The sequence below is a fragment of the Colobus angolensis genome, unplaced genomic scaffold, assembly GCF_000951035.1.
Source record: "Colobus angolensis palliatus isolate OR3802 unplaced genomic scaffold, Cang.pa_1.0 Scaffold40, whole genome shotgun sequence".
NCBI classification, from domain to species: Eukaryota; Metazoa; Chordata; class Mammalia; order Primates; family Cercopithecidae; genus Colobus; species Colobus angolensis.
The window spans coordinates 5,041,653-5,065,637 of record NW_012117377.1 but is presented as its reverse complement, the minus strand read 5'-3'; the positions used below and the strand labels follow the sequence as shown (position 1 = coordinate 5,065,637).

Here is a 23,985-nt window from a genome sequence, read left to right as displayed (position 1 = left end):
GCGTTCATGCTTCGTAGCCAGTGATACTGAGCATTCCATCTGGATTGCCTCCAGACAGGGAATTCACACTTGGTCTTTACTGGTTAGAGAACATCTAGAACTTTTTGCTCATACACAAAGTGAAAACCTTATATGTCCTGTTTTATAGGTCCAGTTGGTGCCTGCATTCATGTACTTCTAGCTTGACTTTTTACCCCCTCTGTGTGCTAGTACGGGGTCTCTTACAAGTGTACTTTTTCCTGCATTGTATAAGCAATGAGAATTTTAAATGAAATGAAGTGAATTTGCTAATATCTCGAGGTTTGTTTTTTTTTTCTTCCCATGCCTTGTAAACCTTAAACCACTGTACTTGTTCTATTTGAGGTGCAGGGGAGAGCATGAGTGAGCTAATCACTTAGAAGGAAAAATACAAGCTAAACCAAATCCTTAATGAAACAACATTTGTTTTTGCCTATGGAAAGAAAAAACTTTTTAGCCACATGCTTATGAATTTTTACTTTATACCTGCCTTTGAAGTTTTGAGGCCTGATACAGGATCCTTGACTCTGTAAAAATAATATGGCTCTTTATTATTTGGCTGACTGGCTTTTATACCATTGCAAGGAGTTGGGAGGGAGAGGGACCACTAATTTCTTCTCCATTCTTCTTCCCGTATCTCATTACCATGATCTCTATTCAGATTCAAAGTCTCCCTGGTGCATCCTATTATAAATCATATTTTTTATGAATCGCTGACCATATTTGCCACTGTTGGGGAGGCAAAAAAAAACCTGAAACACAGAGCCTGTGTTCTAAACGAGTTCATAATTTATACAAGGATTGAAAGCTAATTCCTGTCATTCTTACACCTTTGCATCCTCATAGCTTAGCTCCCACTTACAAGTGAGAACATGAGAACATGTGGTGTTTGATTTTCCATTCCTGAGTTACTTCACTTAGAATAATTGACCTTAGACTTTTTTCCTTATATTTTCTTTTTCCAGCTTTCCTGAGTACCTTTCAGCTGATATCCCCTTTTTCCTCTTTTTTTTTTTTTTTAAGTTCTAGTGTACATGTGCACAACATGCAGGTTTGTTACATATGTATATATGTGCCATGTTGGTGTGCTGCACCCATTAACTCATCATTTACATTAGGTATATCTCCTAATGCTATCCCTCCCCCCGTCCCCTCCCCACAATAGGCCCCGGTGTGTGATGTTCCCCTTCCTGTGTCCAAGTGATCTCATTGTTCAGTTCCCACCTATGAGTGAGAACATGCGGTGTTTGGTTTTCTGTTCTTGAGATAGTTTGCTGAGAATGATGGTTTCCAGCTGCATCCATTTCCCTACAAAGGACACAAACTCATCCTTTTTTTGTGGCTGCATAGTATTCCATGGTGTATATGAGCCACATTTTCTTAATCCAGTCTGTCACTGATGGACATTTGGGTTGATTCCAAGTCTTTGCTATTGTGAATAGTGCTGCAATAAACATACGTGTGTATGTGTCTTTATAGCAGCATGATTTATAATCCTTTGGGTATATACCCAGTAATGGGATGGCCGGGTCAAATGGTATTTCTAGTTCTAAATCCTTGAGGAATCGCCACACTGTTTTCCACACATCTACAGCCATCTGATCTTTGACAAACCTGACAAAAACAAGAAATGGGGAAAGGATTCCCTATTTAATAAATGGTGCTGGGAAAATTGGCTAGCACTTTTTCCTCTTACAAAACTTTTTTTTCTTACTAAACTCTTCTAGATCGTGTGGAAATCATGAGCTTTTCTGGAACGACCCTTAAATGTCTCTCCTTAAACTCATTTTACGTTGTAACACTTCTGGTCATTTGCAAACTAGACTAAATTATTTCTTAAAAGCTGAGTCATTACAGTTATGATCTCTTCACCAATGTTAAAGTAACAGGAGATTTGACTTGCTGTCATCAGCTTTGGTTTTAGGATTCTAAAGCTAGTATACTTCATAAATAGCCCACCAGTTTCTTTTTTCCAGTAATGTTAAAGGAAACTTAATTCCAGTGGTTCATGTGTGTATCCTCTGGAAAGTTTTACATGTAAAAACTTTTGAAAACTAATGTGCTATTAAAAAATAGGGCAAATTTTTGGCTGGGCACAGAGGCTCACGCCTGTAATCCCAGCACTTTGGGGGACCAAGGTGGGCAGATCACAAGGTCAAGAGATCAAGACCATCCTGTTCAGCATGGTAAAACTCCATCTCTTCTAAAAATACAAAAATTAGCCGGGCGTGGTGGTGCATGCCTGTAATCCTGGCTATTCTGGAGGCTGAGGCAGGAGAATTGCTTGAACCCAGGAGGCAGAGGTTGCAGTGAGCTGAGATCGTACCACTGCACTCCAGCCTGGCAACAGAGTGAGAGTCTGTCTCAAAAAATAATAAATAAGGCAAATTTTTAAATAGCTAATTTAAAACAATGTTGTGTTGGCACTTTAAATCAGTAAAGTACGATAGTTTGTTTCTATTGTGGTTGTAATGATATATAATCTTGCAAAGATTGTATATTTAGTTGGGTATGCATATCACGAGAACTATAGTTTTTAATATATCCTTTAATGTTCCAATATATGCAAAATGTACAATTATTTTTGCCAGTATACAGCCTTTCATGAAAAAAAAGTGTTATGACTGAGATAGTTTACATAGAAAAATTACAAACTTTGTGACTTAAAGTACATTTATCATGTTATCTCACCTTTTTTTCTTAAATAATGCATACTTCTACGGAATTGTTGAAACTGAGTCAGTGGTTCTGACACTCGGGAAAACATAAAGACTAGACTAATGTTGGAGAACTGAACCCTTAGTTTCTGTTTTGTTCCTTTGGTGCTATTTTCTTATCTAAATTTTGTAATAAAATGGAATTAAATGTGAAAATATCAATTAGGTTTTCAAATCAACAATATATGTTGTGTATACATTAAGATTGCTTATTTTAATACATATTTTACTGTATCACGTGTGGAGATTGCTGTTGTCCATGTTTTTTCTAATTAATTTGTACTGTTTTCCACAAATATTAGAAACTTCATTGTACAGATCATCTGCATAAAAAAACTTTAATGAAAAGTAGTGTTTTGGATACACTGATGCTTATCTGTATTTTATCTCATTAAGCTTTGTTATTCTGTTTCTCATTCTAGTTCATTTATTTTGGGGAATTGCAAGGATTTGCTATATTATATAAGGGAACACTTTTAACACATTTTCAAAAGAATCACATCAACAGTTAATATGTTTTTTAAAATTATATATGCAGCGATCATGTGAGATATACCATGGCATAGTGAAAAGATCTAATTATGGCACTTAACTATTTGTGACCTTGGCCAAAAAAATGGTCACATGTCTTCTCCTGTGTCTCATTTTCCTTATCTGTAAAACAAGATGATTAATACTTCTCTTACAGAGTGGTTGTGGGAATTAAATGAGTTGAGGAATATGAAGCTGCTTTGTAATGTTCTCATTATATTATAATGGTGCCTTCTATTTATTCTAAGCTTCATGAGGACAAGGACTCTTTCTACTTCTTCATTGTTGTAGTCTTTAAGACTTAGCACAGTGCCTGGCACATAATAAGGAATCAGTAAATATTTGTCGGTGTTTTTCCTGCCTTTTTGTGTTGATAAATAAATGAGGAATTAACTGTCATTTCTTACAAAGTTTATATATTGACCATAAATTGCTTCTGTTGGTCCATAACTTCAACCTAGTTCTCTTTTTAAATCTAAATTTTTATGTAATTACTAATGTGCTTGAAAGTCTTTCAAACTTACATTTTGCGTAAGTTAAAAAAAGTTACTTTAAGCCGGGCACATGTCTGTAATCTTAGCTATTTGGGAGGCTGAGGTTGGAGGACTGCTTGAACTCAGGAGTTTGAGACCAGCCTGGGCAATATAGCCAGACCTCCTAGGCTCTTTTTTTTTTTTTTTTAAGTTACTTTTTATTTCCTTTGGATTTTGAAGTTGCAGAAACTTTCACATATACTTTTAATAATAGTCTGTCATTCCAAAACCTTTTCTGTGGAAATAGCCACATTGAGTTTATGGGCAGTGGATGCAACTTGGAAAACGTTAATATCTTACTGAAACGAAATGTTTCTCAAAAAACAAGAATATCAGTGGTAGTTTTTGTAAGTTTCTCCCTCTTGAAAAAAAATCTAAAAGAAAAATCTGTTTTCCCCTTTGATTATCACCGGTAACAGTTATTTAGTTCTTCAGTCCATGTAGGTAGAAATGCAAATGGCTTTGTGGAAATGAGCACTAAATCTTGGATCCCGGTCCTGCCTTAGCTGCGTCTGAATATGTGCTCATGAGCAAGCCATTCAGGTTCTCTGAGACTGTGACAAAGTCAGATAAATCCTACCTCAAAAGAACTGGGTGGGCCTCAAGTGGCACAACATGTACTAGAAAGTGCTGTGCATAGTGTAAAGTGCTCTACTAAAGAGTGCAGAGTTCTTAATTTCTTGGTACTGGAGACCCCTTTGGCCATCTTGTGAAGCTTGTAGAGCCCTTCTCAGGTGTAAACATAAAAGAATTACAAAGAAATCCAATTATATTGAAATTCAGTTATGAAAGTATTTGAAAGTAATAGAGTAATTTATGGTTCTTTATTAACATTAAATAAAATGTTATTGTTGTGTGTTTAATGACTTCAGTAATTTTGAAGTAGTGATGACCGTAAATGATGTTTTAAGATACCTGTAGCAACTGTAATGTGATCTCTGTTGATGACAAAAATCACCAGTATTGCTAATACCACTGTGGTTTGTTGCCTGTATTTATAATTGAAAGAAATGCTAAGCGTCACTTAGAGGTTAGTGAAAATGATACTGTAATTGTTTTTTCTCATTTAAGTTCATGAACTCCTTGAATTCTATCCATTATTCCCCAAATTTAAGAACCCCTGTGATATATTAATGCTAGTCATTAACACTAACAGTGTATGTTAAGGGCGTATCTCTACTCAAGGGTATTTAAAGTACATTTATCAAGGTGATGTCTTGTAGGTTATTTGGAGTTTAGTTTCATCAATCTTAATTTTGGAATTAAGGTTTAAGAGTTTGATTATATTAACTATAAAATAGTTAATAGTTAATTTGGGGTACAAATATTTAATTAGATATACAACCTACATGACTGATTATCTCATAAATGATTGTTTCTAGAGCTGTTGATTTAAAAGGGATTAAACTTCTTTTCTAAAATTATTACCAGGATCAGCCAAGATCTTGCTCTCATTGCTCGGGAGATCAACGATGTAGCAGGAGAGATAGATTCAGTGACTTCATCAGGCACTGCCCCTAGTACCACAGTAAGCACTGCTGCCACCACCCCTGGCTCTGCCATAGACACTAGAGAAGAGGTAGGAGATCTTCATGGAGAAATGCATAAGGTTCTTTCTTTTCTTTATTTCTTTTGCTTTTAGCTTTTTGCTTAGTTTATTTTAGTTATGTCCACCCTCCCTGTTTGCATGAAGCTCTGCATTTTCCAACTTTGCTTTAACAATTTATTTTATGTTTTTGTAACAAAACTAGTGAAGGCTAACATTTGGTCTACTATTAACATGAAGCTGGAACATTCTTTAGAAACAGCATTTTACCTGCTAATTCTTGGTCCGTCGCTTCACTTGAAACGTGAATATAAATGGTACCTTGAAAAGCAACCCAAAATTTAATAAATGATTGTATAAAGTTTCTGTAAAGTTTGACTATGAAAATGCTTTAATTAAAAGTATTTTCATTGCTAGTTAAGTAGAAGATACTCCAATAACAAAGAAAGAGAAAAATCCTACAGTTTCACTGCTTTAATAATTCTTTTGATAAATACCCATATACTTAAAGATATTTTGAAAAATTGAAATATGTATGTAATATACACACATACAAATACATATTCAGAACATTTTTATAAAGTCTAGGATACAAGTTAGCATATATAGACTATTACCCATCCAATATCAGGGCCTCTTACAGTACAACTCCAGGAGGCACCATTTGCATAACATTGCCCCAGACAGCGCCTTTAACATATAATACAAAATTAGTGGTACTCTTTGGCCATGTTGGCTGTTTTCATCTGGGACAGATATGTAAGCAAAGGATTGGCATTTAAAAGAATGAACTTCTGTGTTTGGAGATTGGCAAACTGGCCTTGCTGCCAGTTTTAATACAGACCAAAGAACTAGGAATGGTTTTTACATTTTTGAATGGCAGGAAAAAACATCTGAAGAATACTAATTTGCAACATGAAAATTACATGAAATTCAAATTTTGGTGTTCATAAATAGTTTTATTAGAACACAGCCACACTCATTTGTTTAACTCTCATCTATGGCTGTTTCTTTGCTACAGGGGCAGAACTGAGTAGTTGAGAGAAAGATTGTATGGCTGCAAAGCCTGAACTTTTATTATCTGTCTCTTTATGCATAAAAGTTTGCCAGCCCCTGATATTGATTGTTCTGTTTCTTCAATTTTACAAGATAATCCTAAATAGTAGGCAAAAAATGGCTAGCCTTTCTGACAAATTTAATTGTGGTAAACTGTGCTAATAATATTTTCTTCATTTGCTTTTTGTCACATTTATTCTTTAATCTGATTCTTTAATGGTCACTTTTTTGTTTGTTTTCCTTCGATGTGTTGTTTAACTTATTAAATGATACTTCATCAATCTGTGTAGAGTTTTGTTACCACATTGATCAAATGTAACTGTATGTGAAATCATCCTTATTGATGAAAACCTTAAGGATCGTCCTGGTGGCAAGACATACACAATTCTTCTGGTACATTTAAAATGATGAAGATATTATTTTCTCAGCTTTCTAACTAAATTTTACCTAACATAATTATACATTCACTCAGATTCAGTAAAATTACTTAAACATTCCATTGAATAAATTTCATTTTTTTTTGTTTTATTTCAGAATATTGTACTAGGTTGATTCCCTCTTCAGTAAACCCGAGTTACTTAGTATTGTATGTCTGTGATTTGCACTGTAGATGGCAGTATATCATTTTTATTAGAATGTGTAATTTCTGTAGCATTGTGAAAAGTTTATTTGACTAAGACCAAAATATTTATTTTGTGGTTTAAAAAAATATTTTCCTTTTGTAAACTTAATTGGAATTTGCAATTTATGTATCTTGTGAAGAAATTTGACACCTGGATTTGGGGAGGAAAAAAAGGAAAAACAAGATAGGAAACTAAAAGAAAATGAAACATTATTTTATACTGGTAAGGCAATGTGAGTAAAATGAACTCATTGTCCATCTACGTGGCTCAGCTTTTTTTCTACTTACCATCTGTTTTCCATTTGGAGAAAATCTTATCCATGGAAGAATTAAATTTAACATAGTTAGTTACTTGGGATTTTGAAAATAAAACCTATGTAGATAAACCTCGATTTTATAAAGGAAATACCTTTGAAGTGCTTATAAAAAGAAAGAGTAATTGGTTTATTGAAGATGTCATGCCTCTGTTACTACTTGAGAATGGAATAACTTCTGTCTAATCATAAAAATTGTAATGCCAATATTGGTACTTTTTCAAATTACTGTGTTCTCATAAAGGTTTGCTTTTATCCCATTAGTTGGTTGATCGTGTTTTTGATGAAAGCCTCAACTTCCGAAAGATTCCTCCATTAGTTCATTCTAAAACACCAGAAGGAAACAACGGTCGATCTGGTGATCCAAGACCTCAAGCAGCAGAGCCTCCTGATCACTTAACAATTACAAGGCGGAGAACCTGGAGCAGGGATGAAGTAAGTAAACTATAAATCTTAACATACGGCAGAAGAAGCATGTTCCGTAAGTGAGAATAGGAGGAACCATTCAGTAAGTAGGGCTGGGGAAAAAGTGATTCTCCTTAATAAATGCAATGAAATTTCACCATGACATCACATCATATACAAATAATTAACTCCAAACGAATTTAGTTATTAAATAATGCAAGAAAAACTGTAAAACTTGGCCAGGCGCGGTGGCCCAAGCCTGTAATCGCAGCACTTTGGGAGGCCGAGATGGGCGGGTCACGAGGTCAGAAGATCGAGTCCATCCTGGCTAACATGATGAAACTCCGTCTCTACTAAAAAATACAAAAAACTAGCCAGGCGAGGTGGTGGGCACCTGTGGTCCCAGCTACTCGGGAGGCTGAGGCAGGAGAATGGCGTGAACCCGGGAGGCGGAGCTTGCAGTGAGCTGAGACCCAGCCACTGCACTCCAGCCTGGGCGACAGAGCGAGACTCTGTCTCAAAAAAAAAAAAAAAAAAAAAAACTGTAGAACTTTTACTTAAAAAATACAGACAAATTTCTTTCAATATTGTACTAGGGGGAGTGATTTCTTAAGAGAAACAAAAAGTTTTGGCCTTAGAAAATTGATATATTTGAGTATATTAAAATTAAGGACTTTTTCTTTATTAAATAATAAAGAAGGTAGAAATACAAGTTACAAACTTTTGCAAAACATAAAGCCTATGAAGGATTAGTATACAGTATATATAAAGAACTCCCTCCAATCAATTAAAAAACACAATAGAAAAATCTGCAAAAGACATGGACAACATTTCACCAAAGAGAAAATACCAAGGCAGGCAGATCACTTGAGGTCAGGAGTTTCAGACCAGCCTGGCCAACATGGGGAAACTCTGTCTCTACTAAAATACGAAAATTAGCCAGGCATGGTGGCACGTGCCTGTAATCCCAGCTACTCAGGAGGGTGAAGCAGGAAAACTGCTTGAACCTGGGAGGCAGAGGTGCAGTGAGCTAAACCCACACCACTGCACTCCAGCCTGGGTGACAGGGTAAGAATCTGTCTCCGAAAAAAAAAAAAAAATGACGAGAAAAAGAGAAAATATTTAAGGCCTAGAAAACATAAAGGCATGTTTAACTTAACGAGTGGTCAGAAAAATGCATGTCAAGACTACAGTGAGATTATAATCATTCAATTGTTGCCACGTTAAAAGTCTTAAAATGTTAAGTATTGGAGGAAATGTAGATACATAGGCTTTCTTAGGTGTGGTTGATGGAGGTTAAGTTGGTGTCGTGGCTCTGGAAAACAATTTGACACTATCTCCTAAAGTTGAAAATAAAGACATCACATGATCTAGCAGTTTTCTTGCTAGTATATGTACAAGAAAAACCCTTTCTTATTGACAGTAGAAGTTACATTTATAGTAACATTGTTGACAGTATCAAAAACTTGGAAACTGTTTACATCGGCTGAAAAGTGAATGTATAAACTGGTATATTCCCAAATTGAACAATTATAGAGTAATAAAAAATTCAAGGATATAAAGGAGTTCCTTCATCAAAGAGTGGTTATTTCAAATACTACTATGGAAAGAGGTGATTTAGGAACAACACACAGAGGTGGTATATGCTTAAGGGCTGGGTACAGGAATAGTGTAGAAAGAAACAGTTGACAAGAAGAGATTGATGATAGATTAATATTTGTGGATCCCTGGATTTAGGAATAGGATCTTGAGATTATTATGTAAGAATATGTATGTTTCTCATGGTACTGTGTAGAAAAAGATCTACCTGGTGGAAAAGTATGCAACTAGCCTGAAAGTTAAAATTGAAGTATACTAAAAAGTTTTAAAGCATACTTGATCTCTCCTGGCCTAATAGTTGATTTGTTCTTTGTGTCAGGAAAAGGGCCCGTTCTCTAATCTTACTCTACTCATTCTGTCCTGATGTCTAGGAAGACAAATTTCTCCAAACGTAATAAAACTGTGTGGAAGAAGTTTATGTTTTTAAAGAGAATGGAAACATCTAGATTGATAGTTATCTCAAGGTTGATATCAGGAATTTATTTAATGCTTTGTGACAACAAACTACACTTCATGAGCAAAGAAAAGAGAAATATTCTATTCTGTGTTGCAATCTTACCTTAGACTCTCCTGCCCTTTCTCATGCCTTCCTAATTTGTATATGTCTTCCATCTTTATTTGAGTGTTTTCTTAAGGCCCACAAAAACCATTTTGCTTATTTATCCTTTCCTTGACAATGTTACTTTTCACAACCTAAATAACCTTTTATTGCCCACTAAATTCAAATCCTTGTCATTCTGAAGTTAGTTCACATTTTTCCATGATCACTTCCTTATTTATGCCACTCATCAATGAACTCTCTTTCATTAGAATTATTTGTTTTTTTTTGTTTATTTTGAGAGGGAGTCTTGCTTTGTCGCCAGGCTGGAGGGCAGTGGCGCTATCTCTACCCACCGCAACCTCTGCCTCCCAGGTTCAGGCAATCCTTCTGCTTCAGCCTCCCAAGTAGCTGGGACTACAGGCGCCCGCCACCATGGCTAGCTAATTTTTGTATTTTTAGTGGAGATGGGGTTTCACCATGTTTGCCAGGATGGTCTCGATCTCCTGACCTTGTGATCCACCCACCCCAGCCTCCCAAAGTGCTGGGATTACAGGCGTAAGCCTCTGTGCCCGGCTTCATTAGAATTCTTACAGCACCAGATCCCAAAATGTATCTGAACGTCTCCTTGTTTTGTAGACCTTAGGCTTTCTGATAAAACATGTAATTGTATTTCTTGTATATTACCATCATCTCCCCCAGTGATCTTTAAACCTTTTTGCCATCTAGGGCCTTATCTTCTGTTTTCTTTCAGACGCTAGATCCAGTACTGACAATATAAGGAGATGATTTTGAAAACCAGATCTAGACTCAAATTTTGTCCTTTTTCTACCGTGCTTCATTAGCTTTGCCTTTCATGATTTGGCCTAGGGCTTGGCAAACTTCAGCCCACAGGCCAAATCCAGCCTGTCACTTGTTTTATAAAAGTTTTGTTCCAACACAGCTATGTCCACATGCATGATTTGCTCATTATCTATGGCTGCTTTCACACTGCAAAGGCAGACTTGAGGAATTGTGGCAGAGACCCTATGTCCCTCAAAGACTAAACCTTCACCCTCTGGCTCTTTACAGAGGCTGGTGGCCCCTGGTTTTGCCCACGCATCTCAGCTGGAGTAATACCAACACCCAGTATAAAAACTTACTATTTTGAGTAAATTTTTTAAAATGTATCTTACCCACTAGACTCTGCTGGAGAACAAGGATTGTACTCTTCTTGATTTCTGTATTCACATTACTTGGTGAAAGAATAAATAATAAATTTAGTACTCTAAGTTACTTGTATCTTCTCTTTTATACTTCAGTTGGAAGTAAGAGAGACAGGATCACGATAGTAATTGAAGATAAACTGAGGATAAAATGGATTGTGTTTGGAAACTGATAAGACCAAAATAACACGGAAACTTAACAAGTTATTTAATAAAAGAAATCCTTTGTTAATAGTGTTTCCTTCACTTTCTCATTTTAGTTACATATTAATTATATTCTTCATTGGTTTATAATTAAAATAAGCATGAATACTAACTGCCCCTAACTATAGTGACTTGTGACTGGTGATCCCACTAGTTATACAATACAGGGGTAATATTTTAATATCTACTTTTTTCTTTGGCTGTTGCAGGTCATGGGAGATAATCTGCTGCTGTCATCTGTCTTTCAGTTCTCTAAGAAGATAAGACAATCTATAGATAAGACAGCTGGAAAGATCAGGTACATATACATATAGCTTATGTTTTTTTAACTTTAATATCACCTCACTTTGCTTTTTGTTGCTTTTTCTCAAGGCTCAAAATGTATCATCAGAATGAATGTGTTTACCTTTGGAAAAATTTGTCCCAAAGTAAATATCTATCCAGTACTACTTTATAACTTTAAATTTATTACTAATTCAAAACATAAATAGACTTACAAATTTTATTTAACAGTACTTCAGAAATCCATGCTGCTATTGCTTATTTCTGATTCCTGTAATTAAAATTTAAAATGTAATGAAACAGTATTTGAACATGGTTTGTGAATTGTAATATTCCACACAAATATGATTCTATATTGCTTATATATTGAAATAATATATTTTATCAGCATTTGATGAGTACCAAGAAGCCATTAAATTTTTTCAAAAATAATTTCAAAAACACCATTTAAAACTTAAAGTATTCTTAAAAACAGTCTAGGCCGGGCGCGGTGGCTCAAGCCTGTAATCCCCGCACTTTGGGAGGCCGAGACGGGTGGATCACGAGGTCAGAAGATCAAGACCATCCTGGCTAACACGGTGAAACCCCGTCTCTACTAAAAATACAAAAACTAGCCGGGCGAGGTGGCGGGCGCCTGTAGTCCCAGCTACTCGGGAGGCTGAGGCAGGAGAATGGCGTGAACCCGGGAGGCAGAGCTTGCAGTGAGCCAAGATCACACCACTGCACTCCAGCCTGGGCAACAGAGCGAGACTCTGTCTCCAAAAAAAAAAAAAATTCTTAAAGGTGTACGAGAACTTCTCTTCACTTTATTGCCTCCTAAAAGAATATTAATTTAAAATTCCTTATGTTAAAAATAACGTACTCTGCACTGTCTTGTCCCGTTTTTGTTTATTTTAAAATGTGTGTCTTTTTAGCAAAAGTAATACATGAACATGGTTAAAAAATATAAATCTTCCAGAAAAATGTATATCTAATAGTGGTGTGTTTCCCCACTCTGGGGTCATTTCTCAAAGGTTTATACAAATATGATCATATTTTATTTACTCTTGTACCTTGATCTTTTCTCTTAATTAGATCTTTACTTTTCCCAAAGAGTATGAGTGAAAAGTATTGACAGGCCCCTCCATATTTGATTGGAATATGAGGCATGCTGCCTTAGTGAAAAAACAGCTGAGTCTGGGTGCAGTGGCTCATGCTTGGTAATCCTAGCACTTTAGGAGACCAAGGCAGATGGATCACTTGAGCCTAGGACTTGGAGACCAACCTGGGCAATATAGTGAGATGAAAAAAAAATAAAATTGGCTGGGCATGGTGGCACATGCCTATACTCCCAGCTACTTGAGAGGCTGAAATGGGAGGATCACTGGAGGTCATGAGTTCAGAGTTACAGTGAGCTGTGATCGTGCCAGTGCACCGCAGCCTGGGCAACAGAGCAAGACCCTATCTCAAAAAAAAGCAATAGAACATTTAATGTTTAGCTTTTTGTAAGGAGTACCTTGTACATGTAAATAATGTCGAAAGTGTTTTTAATGACTGCCATTACGTACCTATCCATTGTTTTTTTGAAGAGAATTTACCTTTATCAAATCCTATATATTCTTGTGAATTTTAAACAGACTTAATTTTCTACAGAATAATATTTTAATATTTACTTATTAACAAATAAGTATTAAGTACATTCTAGTCACTTTATAATTGGACATTGACAAAACAAAGACCCCTGTTCTGATGGAATGTACATTCTATACCATGTAAACCAATCAGCTTGTATTAAGTTAGCTATTTCTGCTATCGACACATGATTTGACTTAATTTCGTTATTTCACTTGAATATTCCCTGTATTTTACTATTCACATTTTCTGTTTCCACTTGAAGCCCAATTACCTGCATCAACTTTTTCTTAATACTAAAATCACTGCTTATATTGATGAGATTAAAAGTATAATAACAATATTAATTTCAGGTATAAACTGGAACCTTATTAACTAAGAAATTTTAAGGGTTATAATTGATTTTAGAGAAATTAAAGTAGTTGCATGCTGTTTATAAATACCACCTTTTATAAATCCTGATAGGGCTTATAAATGAGTCCATTGTTTTTCTTTTACTCACACTCACTGATTAAGTAATTAGCACCCTATTATTGTCTTATGTAAGATATAGTACATGTTTTCCCCTTGTGACTCCATCATTCCCAGGTTTACTTCTTTCACAAGTAAGAGAAATCTCCTTCACCGTGCAACTCATTCACCTATGATTTGCTAATATACCCTATGACCAGAGACAAATGAAGTCCACCATTCCCTGGGATAAAGCCTAACTGAAATTTGTAGGGAAAAGAAATTTTAAGCTTAACTTATTAGTTATTACACATGAATAAACAAATCTGTAGGCCTCAATCACACAGCTGCTTATTAATACCATGGTTCATGCCTCAGATTCGGCTCAAGCATTCATTGTAGTGAAATGTAATATATAATTGTTATCATTTTTATTTTAGTTCCACTAAAATTGTTTTCTAGAGCTGGGGCATTATGGAAGGATTATTAACCAAAGAAATAAATAAATGAAATAAACATTGGTTAAGATCATATTATGTGGGAATAAAGTCTCCAGACTCATTCATTCATTGAATGCTTTTTGACTGTATGTTATTTGTCTAGCACTGTTTTTGATGTCCTCACATTTTAGTGCAGAAGGCAGGTAAACAGGTAATTACAGTTCAGTGTGTTAAGGGAAATACGTGATGGTTACTATGGAAGCCCATAGCAAGGGCACTTTGGAAATCCAGAGAAGGACTCTTAGAGAAATTGCCATGCAGTTTAAGTCCTGAATGATGAGGAGAGGAGTTAGTCAAAAACTACGTGAAGTGAAAGGGCCAGAGTATGGTGAGAGATGACACTAGAGAGGTGAGGATGAATCTGTTTTGGCAGAATTTGTTAAGTAGTTTGGATTTTATCATTAAATACCATAGGAAGCTAATATATCCAATATGGGTCCTCTTGATACGCCAGTGTTACCCATAAAAATATCATGAGAGTCTTGTATGGTCATGTGGCTTGCAACTGGAAAACCCTGGAGTCTCCTTACCTATCAACCAATACACCATGTTTTTTTCATCCTACCTACTGAAATACAGGTCTTCGTCCCTGATAACTGGATTCTTAACCACTCATTCATTTATTCAGCAGATGTTCACAGATTACCTGCCCTGTACCATTCTCTTCCTTACCACAGAGCAGCGTTCCTACATTCTGTAGTCTTCCCCCAAAGAAAAATATTTTTTATAGCTTTGACATTGAACTAAAATTGAAAACAAAGAACACATTGCTGATGGATTGATAAACTCTATTGTCTCAGAAAGTGACAGAATTTATAAAGTTTAAATAAAGATGCATAAAAATGCCTCAATAAAGTTATACATAAATACCGAATGTTTAATGTATTTGAATTGCCTTGCGTGTGAGCGTTGAGTTTGGACACTGTGGAAGGCTTTATGGAAGGTAATGAAGATAAAACCATTTCTATTATTAAAGCGTTTCCAGTATAGTTGGAAGGTGAGGCACATATAAAATCAACTATTGTACAAGATAGCATAAAATAGCTTAGTGCTCAGTTAGAGATATAAAGGCAAAGGAAGGATCACTTTCGCCTAGGATGATTAGGGAAGGCTTTGGGAAGAAGATATTGTTCAAAGGTAGACCTGAGTTGTGATAACCAAACCTAAGGGGTAGAGACCTGGGCCTTCTGCATGAAAAGTGCCAGCGTAGTTTGAGCATCAACTGGTCTTTAAGCTTTGTGTCAGGAGTTATAACCTCAGATGTCTACTGGGGTTCATCCTAGAGGCATGCGTATTTACATTGTGATGAACACTGTCTGTTGAATCAATTTTTAAATATTTATACAGGAACTCCTGTTGTATGTACAGCATTCTCATCGCATTCCACGTGAAAATGACCCCCTTAGGTTGTGTCGCTCGGCCTTGCATTGGTAGGCCATCAATTCACAACTCCATGTTTGCATGTTTTAATGGCTAGTACTAGAGAATTGGTTCTGGCTCGTAGGATAGGAGCCTGAGACTTCTGTTTGTTTCTTTCCCTAAAACCAATGGCTTTATCAAAAAGTATTCTAACTTAATTCTTAAACTATTGAATGAAATGAGCTTTGGAATTTTATGTATTTTCATGCTGAAGTTTAGCTTATTTTAAATCTATAATGTAATCTGAATATGACTTTGAAAGCTATGATTTTTCAGTTTAAAATTGATAAGGACCTTTGAACAAAAACAAGTTCTGATCATTATAGCCTGGTCTAAACTAATTTCTTGGTCTAATTTTCTGATTCTCTAGTATTTAAATATTACATTAAAGTTTATTTCATAATGTCAAAATGGCAAGTTTGGGCCGGGCACGGTGGCTCACGCCTGTAATCCCAGCACTTTGGGAGGCCGAGGCGGGCGGATCACAAGGTCAGGAGATCGAGATCACGGTGAAACCCCGTCTCTACTAAAAATACAAAAAATTAGCCAGGCGCGGTGGCGGGCGCCTGTAGTCCCAGCTACTCAGGAGGCTGAGGCAGGAGAATGGTGTGAGCCCGGGAGGCGGAGCTTGCAGTGAGCCGAGATCACACCCACTGCACTCCAGCCTGGGGGACAAAGTGAGATTCTGTATCAAAAAAAAAAAAAAAAAAAAGGCAAGTTTGACTTCTTAGATCTGTACCATTATATTTACAAATTGTTTTTTGTGTTTTGTTTTTTTGTTGTTGTTTTTTGTTTTTGTTTTTTTTTGAGACGGGCTAGAGTACAGTGGCATGATCACAGCTCACTCACTCAGTGCAGCCTCGACCTCCCTGGGCACAAGTGATCCTCCCACCTCAGCCTTCTTAGAAGCTGGGACTACAGGCATCTGCACCACACCTGGCTAATTTTTTTGTATTTTTTATAGAGATGAGGTCTCGCCATGTTGCCCAGGCTGGTCTCGAACTCCTGGCAGCAAGTGATCCACCCACTTTGCCTTCCTAAAGTGCTAGGATTACAGGCATAAGCCACTGTGCCTGGCCAACAAACTGTATTTTAAAATAAACCTTTTATTTCTCCAGTGGCACATTTTTTTTTTCAGGGACCATAGGTAACTATTCTAACCCATTTTCACGAAAGGTGAAATGTCTATGGTTTAACGGTTTTAGATCCACAAACACTATATTCAGTAGCCATCCTCTGGAAAAAAAATCACTGAATTTTTAGCACGGTGTGGCTAAACAGAGACTTTCTTTATTGTGTAAGTCCATTAAAGTTCTAAGTTGGTCCATGAAATAGTCATTATTTCCTTATTTTCCATCAGTCCTAATGCTGCAAGGACTCTTTTATAAGAACATAATAGTTTAGAAAAGATGGCTGGCAAGGGTGTTATTTTTTTTTTGAGTTTAGAAAATTTAATAAGTAGGCAATAAGAATATTCTTATACCAGATTCTAGACCCATTGTCACCTTAGGCAAATGTTCCAGACTCGATGTGATGTTAATGAATTTCGTGATTTTACATAAGGTAAGTCTGATACGTTGATCTTTGAAGAAATACCAGCACAAATATTCACTTAGTTTACTGCTTAAATGCTGTTCAGCTTCCAGTGGTAATAATATTACATGAGGTTTATAGTGTTTACACTAGATTTCCAGATGTACTGAAGAAATTTTAAAAGAAACCAAAAAAGTAGCTAGTATTTTACATCTTTCTAAAACTGCTGAATCATGTCTGATAGATTCTAAAGTGTTAGAGAGAAAAGTGTCCCACATTTGGAAAACACATCAAAATGTTGTGGTCCTTTATTTTAGAAGTTATTTGATGTTAGGGTAATGATAGAATAATTATCTTTATTGGCAATTGTTTTTATCAAAAGGATAGCATCCTAATTCCTAATAGGTTATTATTTACAAATATACTAACACGAATTAACAATTTTTAAAGAAAAGCACAGTAAGTACTCCCAATTTTCAGTCTTTAAAATAATATACACACTTTTCTTGATCAATAAGGATCAATAGGGTGCTTATTCCTATATAAAGAAGTCTTTACAGACACAATTGTTTATACCTAATTCAGTCTATTTTCATCTCACTTATTCCTATACTCCATATATTCTGTCTGAACAAAATTGCATTTTCTTTATAAGTGACAGTTACACAGTCGTTTCTCCTTATAATCAGGTGATACATGTTGTTCCAAGACACCCAGTGGATGCCTGACACCACACATAGTTCTAAAACCTAATATACTGTGTTTTTTCCTACACATACATGCCTATGATAAAGTTTAATTTATAAATTAGGCACATTAAGAGATTAACAATGGTAACTAATAATAAAATAGAAGATTTATAACAGTATACTGTAAAAAAAAGTTATGTGAATGTGGTCTTTTTCTCTCTCTCTCTCTCTCTCTCTGCCTCTCCCGAAATACTGTAATAGTTTCGGACCACACTTGACTGCCACTAAAACCTTGGAAAGAGAAACCGTAGATAAGAGGGCATTACTGTATTGTAAATTATAAATGTTAAAGTTTTGAGGTCATAACATCTCTACATTTGTTTTATATTTTGTTTTCAATAAAGAATAAGATAAATAGTAAAAAATGTATTCATGTATTAAGAAGCATTCAATTGGAGCTCATTCACATGAATTAATTGGTATTGTTGGCTTAGTATTTTAATTCTCAATTTATGCAATGGTTGGGTTTTTTTTCTTCATGTACCTTTGAAAAGATACGTTGTTTTGGTATCATTAACAAAAAAAATAAGTTTTTAAAATATAAAAAGTTATATGCTTCTGTTTTTTGATTTATAGAATATTATTTAAAGACAAAGATCGGAACTGGGATGACATAGAAAGCAAATTAAGAGCCGAAAGTGAAGTCCCTATTGTGAAAACCTCAAGCATGGTATAGTAATTTTTCTTGAAGATTAAAACATTTTAGTAGAGTTTTATTTTAAGGAAAATACCCTTATTTTTGAGCTATTCGTTGATTTGCTTTTTCAAAAGAATATATAAATGCAAACTTTTGGGAAATTTTCTTGCTTCTACTGACTCACAGGTTTAAAATGTTGATTGTTTCGGAGTTGCAGAGGGTATGAAGGAGGAGCCTTTTGTGTTTCTTACTAGTATATATTGTTCTTGTAATAATTAAACATTAGAAACATGAAATTTTTAAAGAGAACCAGATTTAACATGAAAATATTAAGTTGACGTAAGTTATTTCTGTTTACTATATGTAATACTTACCTTTTTAAAAGAATTTGTACAGATTTTCATTGCTCAGAATATAATTATAATATTGAGGTTGCAGTTTATATGTTTTTACAAAGATAATTTGAAGGCATTTTTACATAGTCATTGCAAGGTTGATTAATAAGAATTTTTAAAAATCTTTGCGGCTGGGCAGAGTGGCTCACGCCTATAATCCCAACACTTTGTCAGGCCAAGGAGGGTGAATCACTTGAGGTCAGGAGTTCAAGACCAGCCTGGCCAATATGGCGAAACCCTGTCTCTACTAAAAGTACGAAAATTAGCCAGGCATTGTGGCAGGCACCTATCATCCCAGCTCCTTGGGGGACTGAGGCAAGAGAATTACTTGAACCTAGGAGGAGGAGGTTACAGTGAGCCAAGATTGCACCATTGCACTCCAGTCTGGGCAACAGAGCGAGACTCAGTCTCCAAAAAAAAAACTTTGCTTAAATAGTAGTAAATGACTTTAAACTTTTCATCTGCTACAATCATCTCATTGAAAAAATCATTCTATTTCATTGTAATTTAAATATTTTAGTTTGAATCTTGTTTACTAGATATAATTATTTCATATCATGTTGCTATTAATGTAGTAAGTACCATGTAGATAATAATAAGTGTTGCAAATAAAATGAGAGTGAAATTCATTGCTTGTAAAGGGATACCATTTAGCTAAAGTAGAGGCTAATTTTTGTTATTGCTTTCCCTGCAGGAGATTTCTTCTATCTTACAGGAACTGAAAAGAGTAGAAAAACAGCTACAAGGTAAATTGACTACTGAATTAAGTATAAAGAGCTAATAATTTAGAATAAGTGCCTTCTAAGTGGTATTTCTAAAAATATTCTTATTGTTAGCATATTATTTGATTAAATGTAATGACATACATAAAATATAGAGTTCTATACATTCACATTACTCATAAAAAGGAATTTTTTAAACCCAGTGTAAATTTAAAAATATAATAAAGATATATGTGGGGCATATTTTAGTTCATAGGTTTGATAATAGACTAGATGTCATAAACTAATTGACACTTTTTATGTATTACATATAAATAATACGTGAAAAATATATAATAAAGTTGTGTTAATTAGCATTATTTGTGTGATTTGACAATTCTTAAATTATGTTGGTGGTGTAACCTGAAACAAACTTACATTCTAATAGAAATGATAGTTGCTTAGTTAACAAGAAATGAGTATATATTGGCCATAGAGACCAGAAGAGAAAGGAGAGGAGAAAATGAAAGAGACTGCCCTCTAAACTTTGAAAGGGACATTGTTCGGTTTGTGTCAGAGCTGGATTGTGCATTAATGCCTGTGTATGTCTTGACCTAGAAGTCCCCAGTGGTACAACAAGCAGGTTCCATAGTCCACTGCTGATTCTACTGAGTCTTTATCTGTTGAATAATCATAGGTACATATGTGGATCCTATCAAAATGATTTTTAACCTTTATTCAGCCCCAGCATACCTAAGGGTTATGATACACCCATGAGTAAAAGCAGCTTGCTAACACAGTGCTTCTTAGCTGGTAGACTGGGGGTATACTTTTAAAAGTACCTTCGACATGATTCTTATATCTGTGTTACTTCCTTCTCCCAGCTCCCTACTCTGCCCAGTGCCAAACTGAAAATCACAGCCTATGAACTTTCCATGTCAACCCAAAGATCTTTTGGATTGAAAGCTGATCTTTAACTGACCCCTCCCATACAGGCAGCAAGTCTGTTTGGCTTTGTAAGCTGCCCTGCGATATTAGTCTGTAGGCTCTGAGGGAACCCCTGTATCTCAGTGGTATATACAGCTGATACCCTAGCACTCTGGCCAGGCTAAATGACATATTCTATGGTAGCATTCAAAGTATGCTGATGTTCTTCTGGCCTCTCCAGCCTTGAGGTTACTCTGAACCCTGACTTAGCAGCTAATTCCTCAGTTATCTGAGTGATAAATAGGGTTTAGATATTTATTAAAAATCATATTCAGTATTTTCTCTATCCTCTCACAATAATGAAGACAAATTTCAACAAGACTTTTCTTGAATTCTACATCTTCAAATACCAGACTTACAAGTCTCTGAAATGCCCGTCAGTGACCCATCAAAGGACCCAGAGAAAGAATTCAGGGCTGGGTAATTTACAGTACAACTACAGAATAACTAAGAATGGAGTTGTAAATATAATATCGGAAGATTAGCCACATTTAAGATCACATACGCGCTGATAGTTTAAGTATTATCCAAATCATAAACAGTGTTTATACATGAATGTAACTGCATCTAGAATTATTCCCTTTTCCCTCCCTTTAGCAATCAACGCTATGATTGATCCTGATGGAACTTTGGAGGCTCTGAACAACATGGGATTTCCCAGTGCTATGTTGCCATCTCCACCAAAACAGAAGTCCAGCCCTGTGAATAACCATAGCAGCCCGGGTCAGACACCAACACTTGGCCAACCAGAAGCTAGGGCTCTTCATCCTGCTGCTATTTCAGTCTCAGCTGAATTTGAGAATGCTGAATCTGAGGCTGATTTCAGTATACATTTCAATAGATTCAACCCCGATGGGGAAGAGGAAGATGTTACAGTACATGAATGACTTTCTCTTGAGTGTTGAAAAATCATTACCTGTGGAATGACTAGGAATATTGGAAGCAGCATAGTGTTGACGTACACAAAACAAGACAGCTTGGTCAGCTACAATCTTGGAATCCCTGTCTTCTTAATTTTATTTATTTATTTTTGACTTACAATGTAGTATATCAATCCTTTCAAACCATTTAGATAACCACTTGATGCACAAATAGGAAAAAGCAGATTATGGCAGTGTCACCTTTTGTGGTTTTATGATTTTCAAATTGAATTTTATGATTACACCCTTTCCCTTCATAGATCTTTTTTCTTTTTTTTAAGCCATGCTGTGACCTACAAGCAAACTAAATAGCCAACATTTCTGAACCCCTGTGTCTCCTGTGCCAAGCTGCTCCCTGAAATGGACTTCTTCATCTGTACAGATTTGTTAAACCATTCTATTTGCTTCTTAATAATAGGATTTATATTAGTACTCATTACCATTGGACACAATGACAGAAGTACTCTCCACAGTAAAGCAGACCTTCCACAACAGTCACTCTGTGTCCTAAAATTTTCCAACATAGATGTGATTTATATAACTTTGTTGATACGTAAATTGTCTTGGGGTTTACGGAAATTAACTATTATGTTTGCACTAAGATTTGCTGGGAGTGGTAGGTGGACATATCTATATATCAATAAGGACTAACTGTCTTTTTTGTACATAGGAGATTGATAATACTGTATTTGTTTTAACCCCACAGTGTTTTACTCCACTTTCAAAAAGATCAATCTGGCACTTTTTTTCATTTTTTTAATGGAAATAAGATTTGGTCTCTCACTTTAGGTTAAACGATAACTAGAAAGATTAAACTAGACAGATAGTTTAGGTGGAGTATATTTTTAAAACTCAGAACATGTATATTGGTCCTGTGTTACCAAGTTTATATGTGACAGTTGAAAAAAAAATTCCCTTGAAATGATCATGAGGTTAAAATTTTCTTCATTAGGGGACTTGGAGAACCAGTAGTCATAAGATTAGTTGATAGTTTCACTCCCAAGCAATGAATTGCTTCTGTGTGTTTCCCTGTAGGACTCAATAGTAAATCCTGTCTGTCTGACACATTTATAAGGACCCTGCAAGACCACGACGACAAAGGCCTTTGGCCTGTGCTACTAAACAAGAAGCCTATGAAAAGTTTCTTCTTTAAACTTGTTTTTTCTCTTTCCAGTAAGCTGACATTTGGATAACTTTAAAAAAAAAAAAAGAAAAATAATTACCTTTGTGTTTCCAGAACACTATAATTGGGGTGTATCTTAATTCAGTTAAATATTATTAGTAGACCTGGATTTTCCCCCTTGACCCCATCAGTCTATTAAGGTTAAACTGCAACTTTTATGAAATGGTCTTTAATATTTCCACAATAATCCTGTGCTATATTTGTTTTAAGAAACAAAGTAACTCTATCCACTTCAAGACTACAGGATTTTTAAAATCCTGTATTGTTGGATCAATTAATAAAGATGCAAAAAACTTTTTATAGAGATGTAAAAACAAAAGTATAATGGATCCCCTATTTTTCTTTAAATTCAAAAAAAAAAAAAAGGTAAACGAACTATTCTCCTCATAAAGCTAAATTCCCCATTCTGTCTAATAAAGGAAGACTGAAAAAAGGTTTTAAAGAACATAAATGGAAAGATACAAATGCTTTGAAGGAATAAACGAAATGTTAAAACAGGGTCAATCCATTTGAAGAAAAAGTTGGACAAAATAATCAGCATTGCTCCCTCTTTTATTTAATATTTGGGTACTGATTATATCCACATGGAAGTAGAAGGTAAGGAGTTTAGGAAAATATTAGAATCTACTCTGCTTACATTCTTGTTTAAGTGTTTACACAGTTTGGTTCAATTATAAACATTTGGCCTTTTACTATGTTATTTTTATTTTGTATGAATACATTATCCTCCTTATTTATTTTTGTTACATTTATTACTTATGTTATTTTGTTATGCATTTACAACTCCATTTTTAAATAAAGTGTTTCTGGAACTTTATACAATGATTGTATATTTTATTTCTTTTACCATCTTGCTTGCTAATACTTCATCAACTTACCAAATGATTATAAACCATTTCCCAAGGCTTAGCAAAAGCAAGAATCCTCCAGTTCTATTAATATGTGGTTACTGTGAAATCTCTTATTAGTTTGACTATTTAAAGAAAAAAATTTCCTTAGCAGATTATGATCAATGTAATTCACTTAGCTTAATGTCCTAAAGTAATGTGGCTATACAAGGTTTTCATTTTTAACCAGCTTTAGATCATCAGGAAGCTTTATGACAGTGATCTATGTTGGGAATAAAGTAGAAATTTAAAATACCTTTGTCATCTTAAATTTGGTAACTATCAATTTATACTGTTTCTTTTTTATCCTATCACTCCAGCTCAAGAATCTTGAATGTCTCAGTATTATTCAAAATTATAAATTTCACAGCTTAACCTTTTGAGACTTTGTGTGTTCTGGCCTTTTCTTACGTGCATATCTGTGTGTCCCATTATAGTATCTA

The 23,985-nt window shown here is 35.2% G+C and overlaps 1 protein-coding gene across 4 annotated transcripts in view; it reads left to right on the top strand.

Annotated features, from left to right (window-relative positions):
• The window catches only part of CEP170 (centrosomal protein 170kDa), a 130,782-nt gene extending 107,310 nt beyond the window's left edge, over positions 1-23,472 (top strand). For 3 of the 4 annotated variants that reach the window (XM_011955707.1, XM_011955708.1, XM_011955706.1), the window contains 6 exons: positions 5,231-5,378; positions 7,602-7,772; positions 11,498-11,586; positions 18,409-18,502; positions 19,559-19,610; positions 21,150-23,472. In XM_011955707.1, coding sequence (XP_011811097.1) covers positions 5,231-5,378; positions 7,602-7,772; positions 11,498-11,586; positions 18,409-18,502; positions 19,559-19,610; positions 21,150-21,439 — 844 coding nt within the window. In that variant the 3' untranslated portion in view covers positions 21,440-23,472. Of the gene's footprint in view, positions 1-5,230; positions 5,409-7,601; positions 7,773-11,497; positions 11,587-18,408; positions 18,503-19,558; positions 19,611-21,149 lie in introns of all 4 variants that reach the window. The other variant, XM_011955709.1, reaches the window with a different exon arrangement.
• Positions 23,473-23,985: the final 513 nt, after the last annotated feature.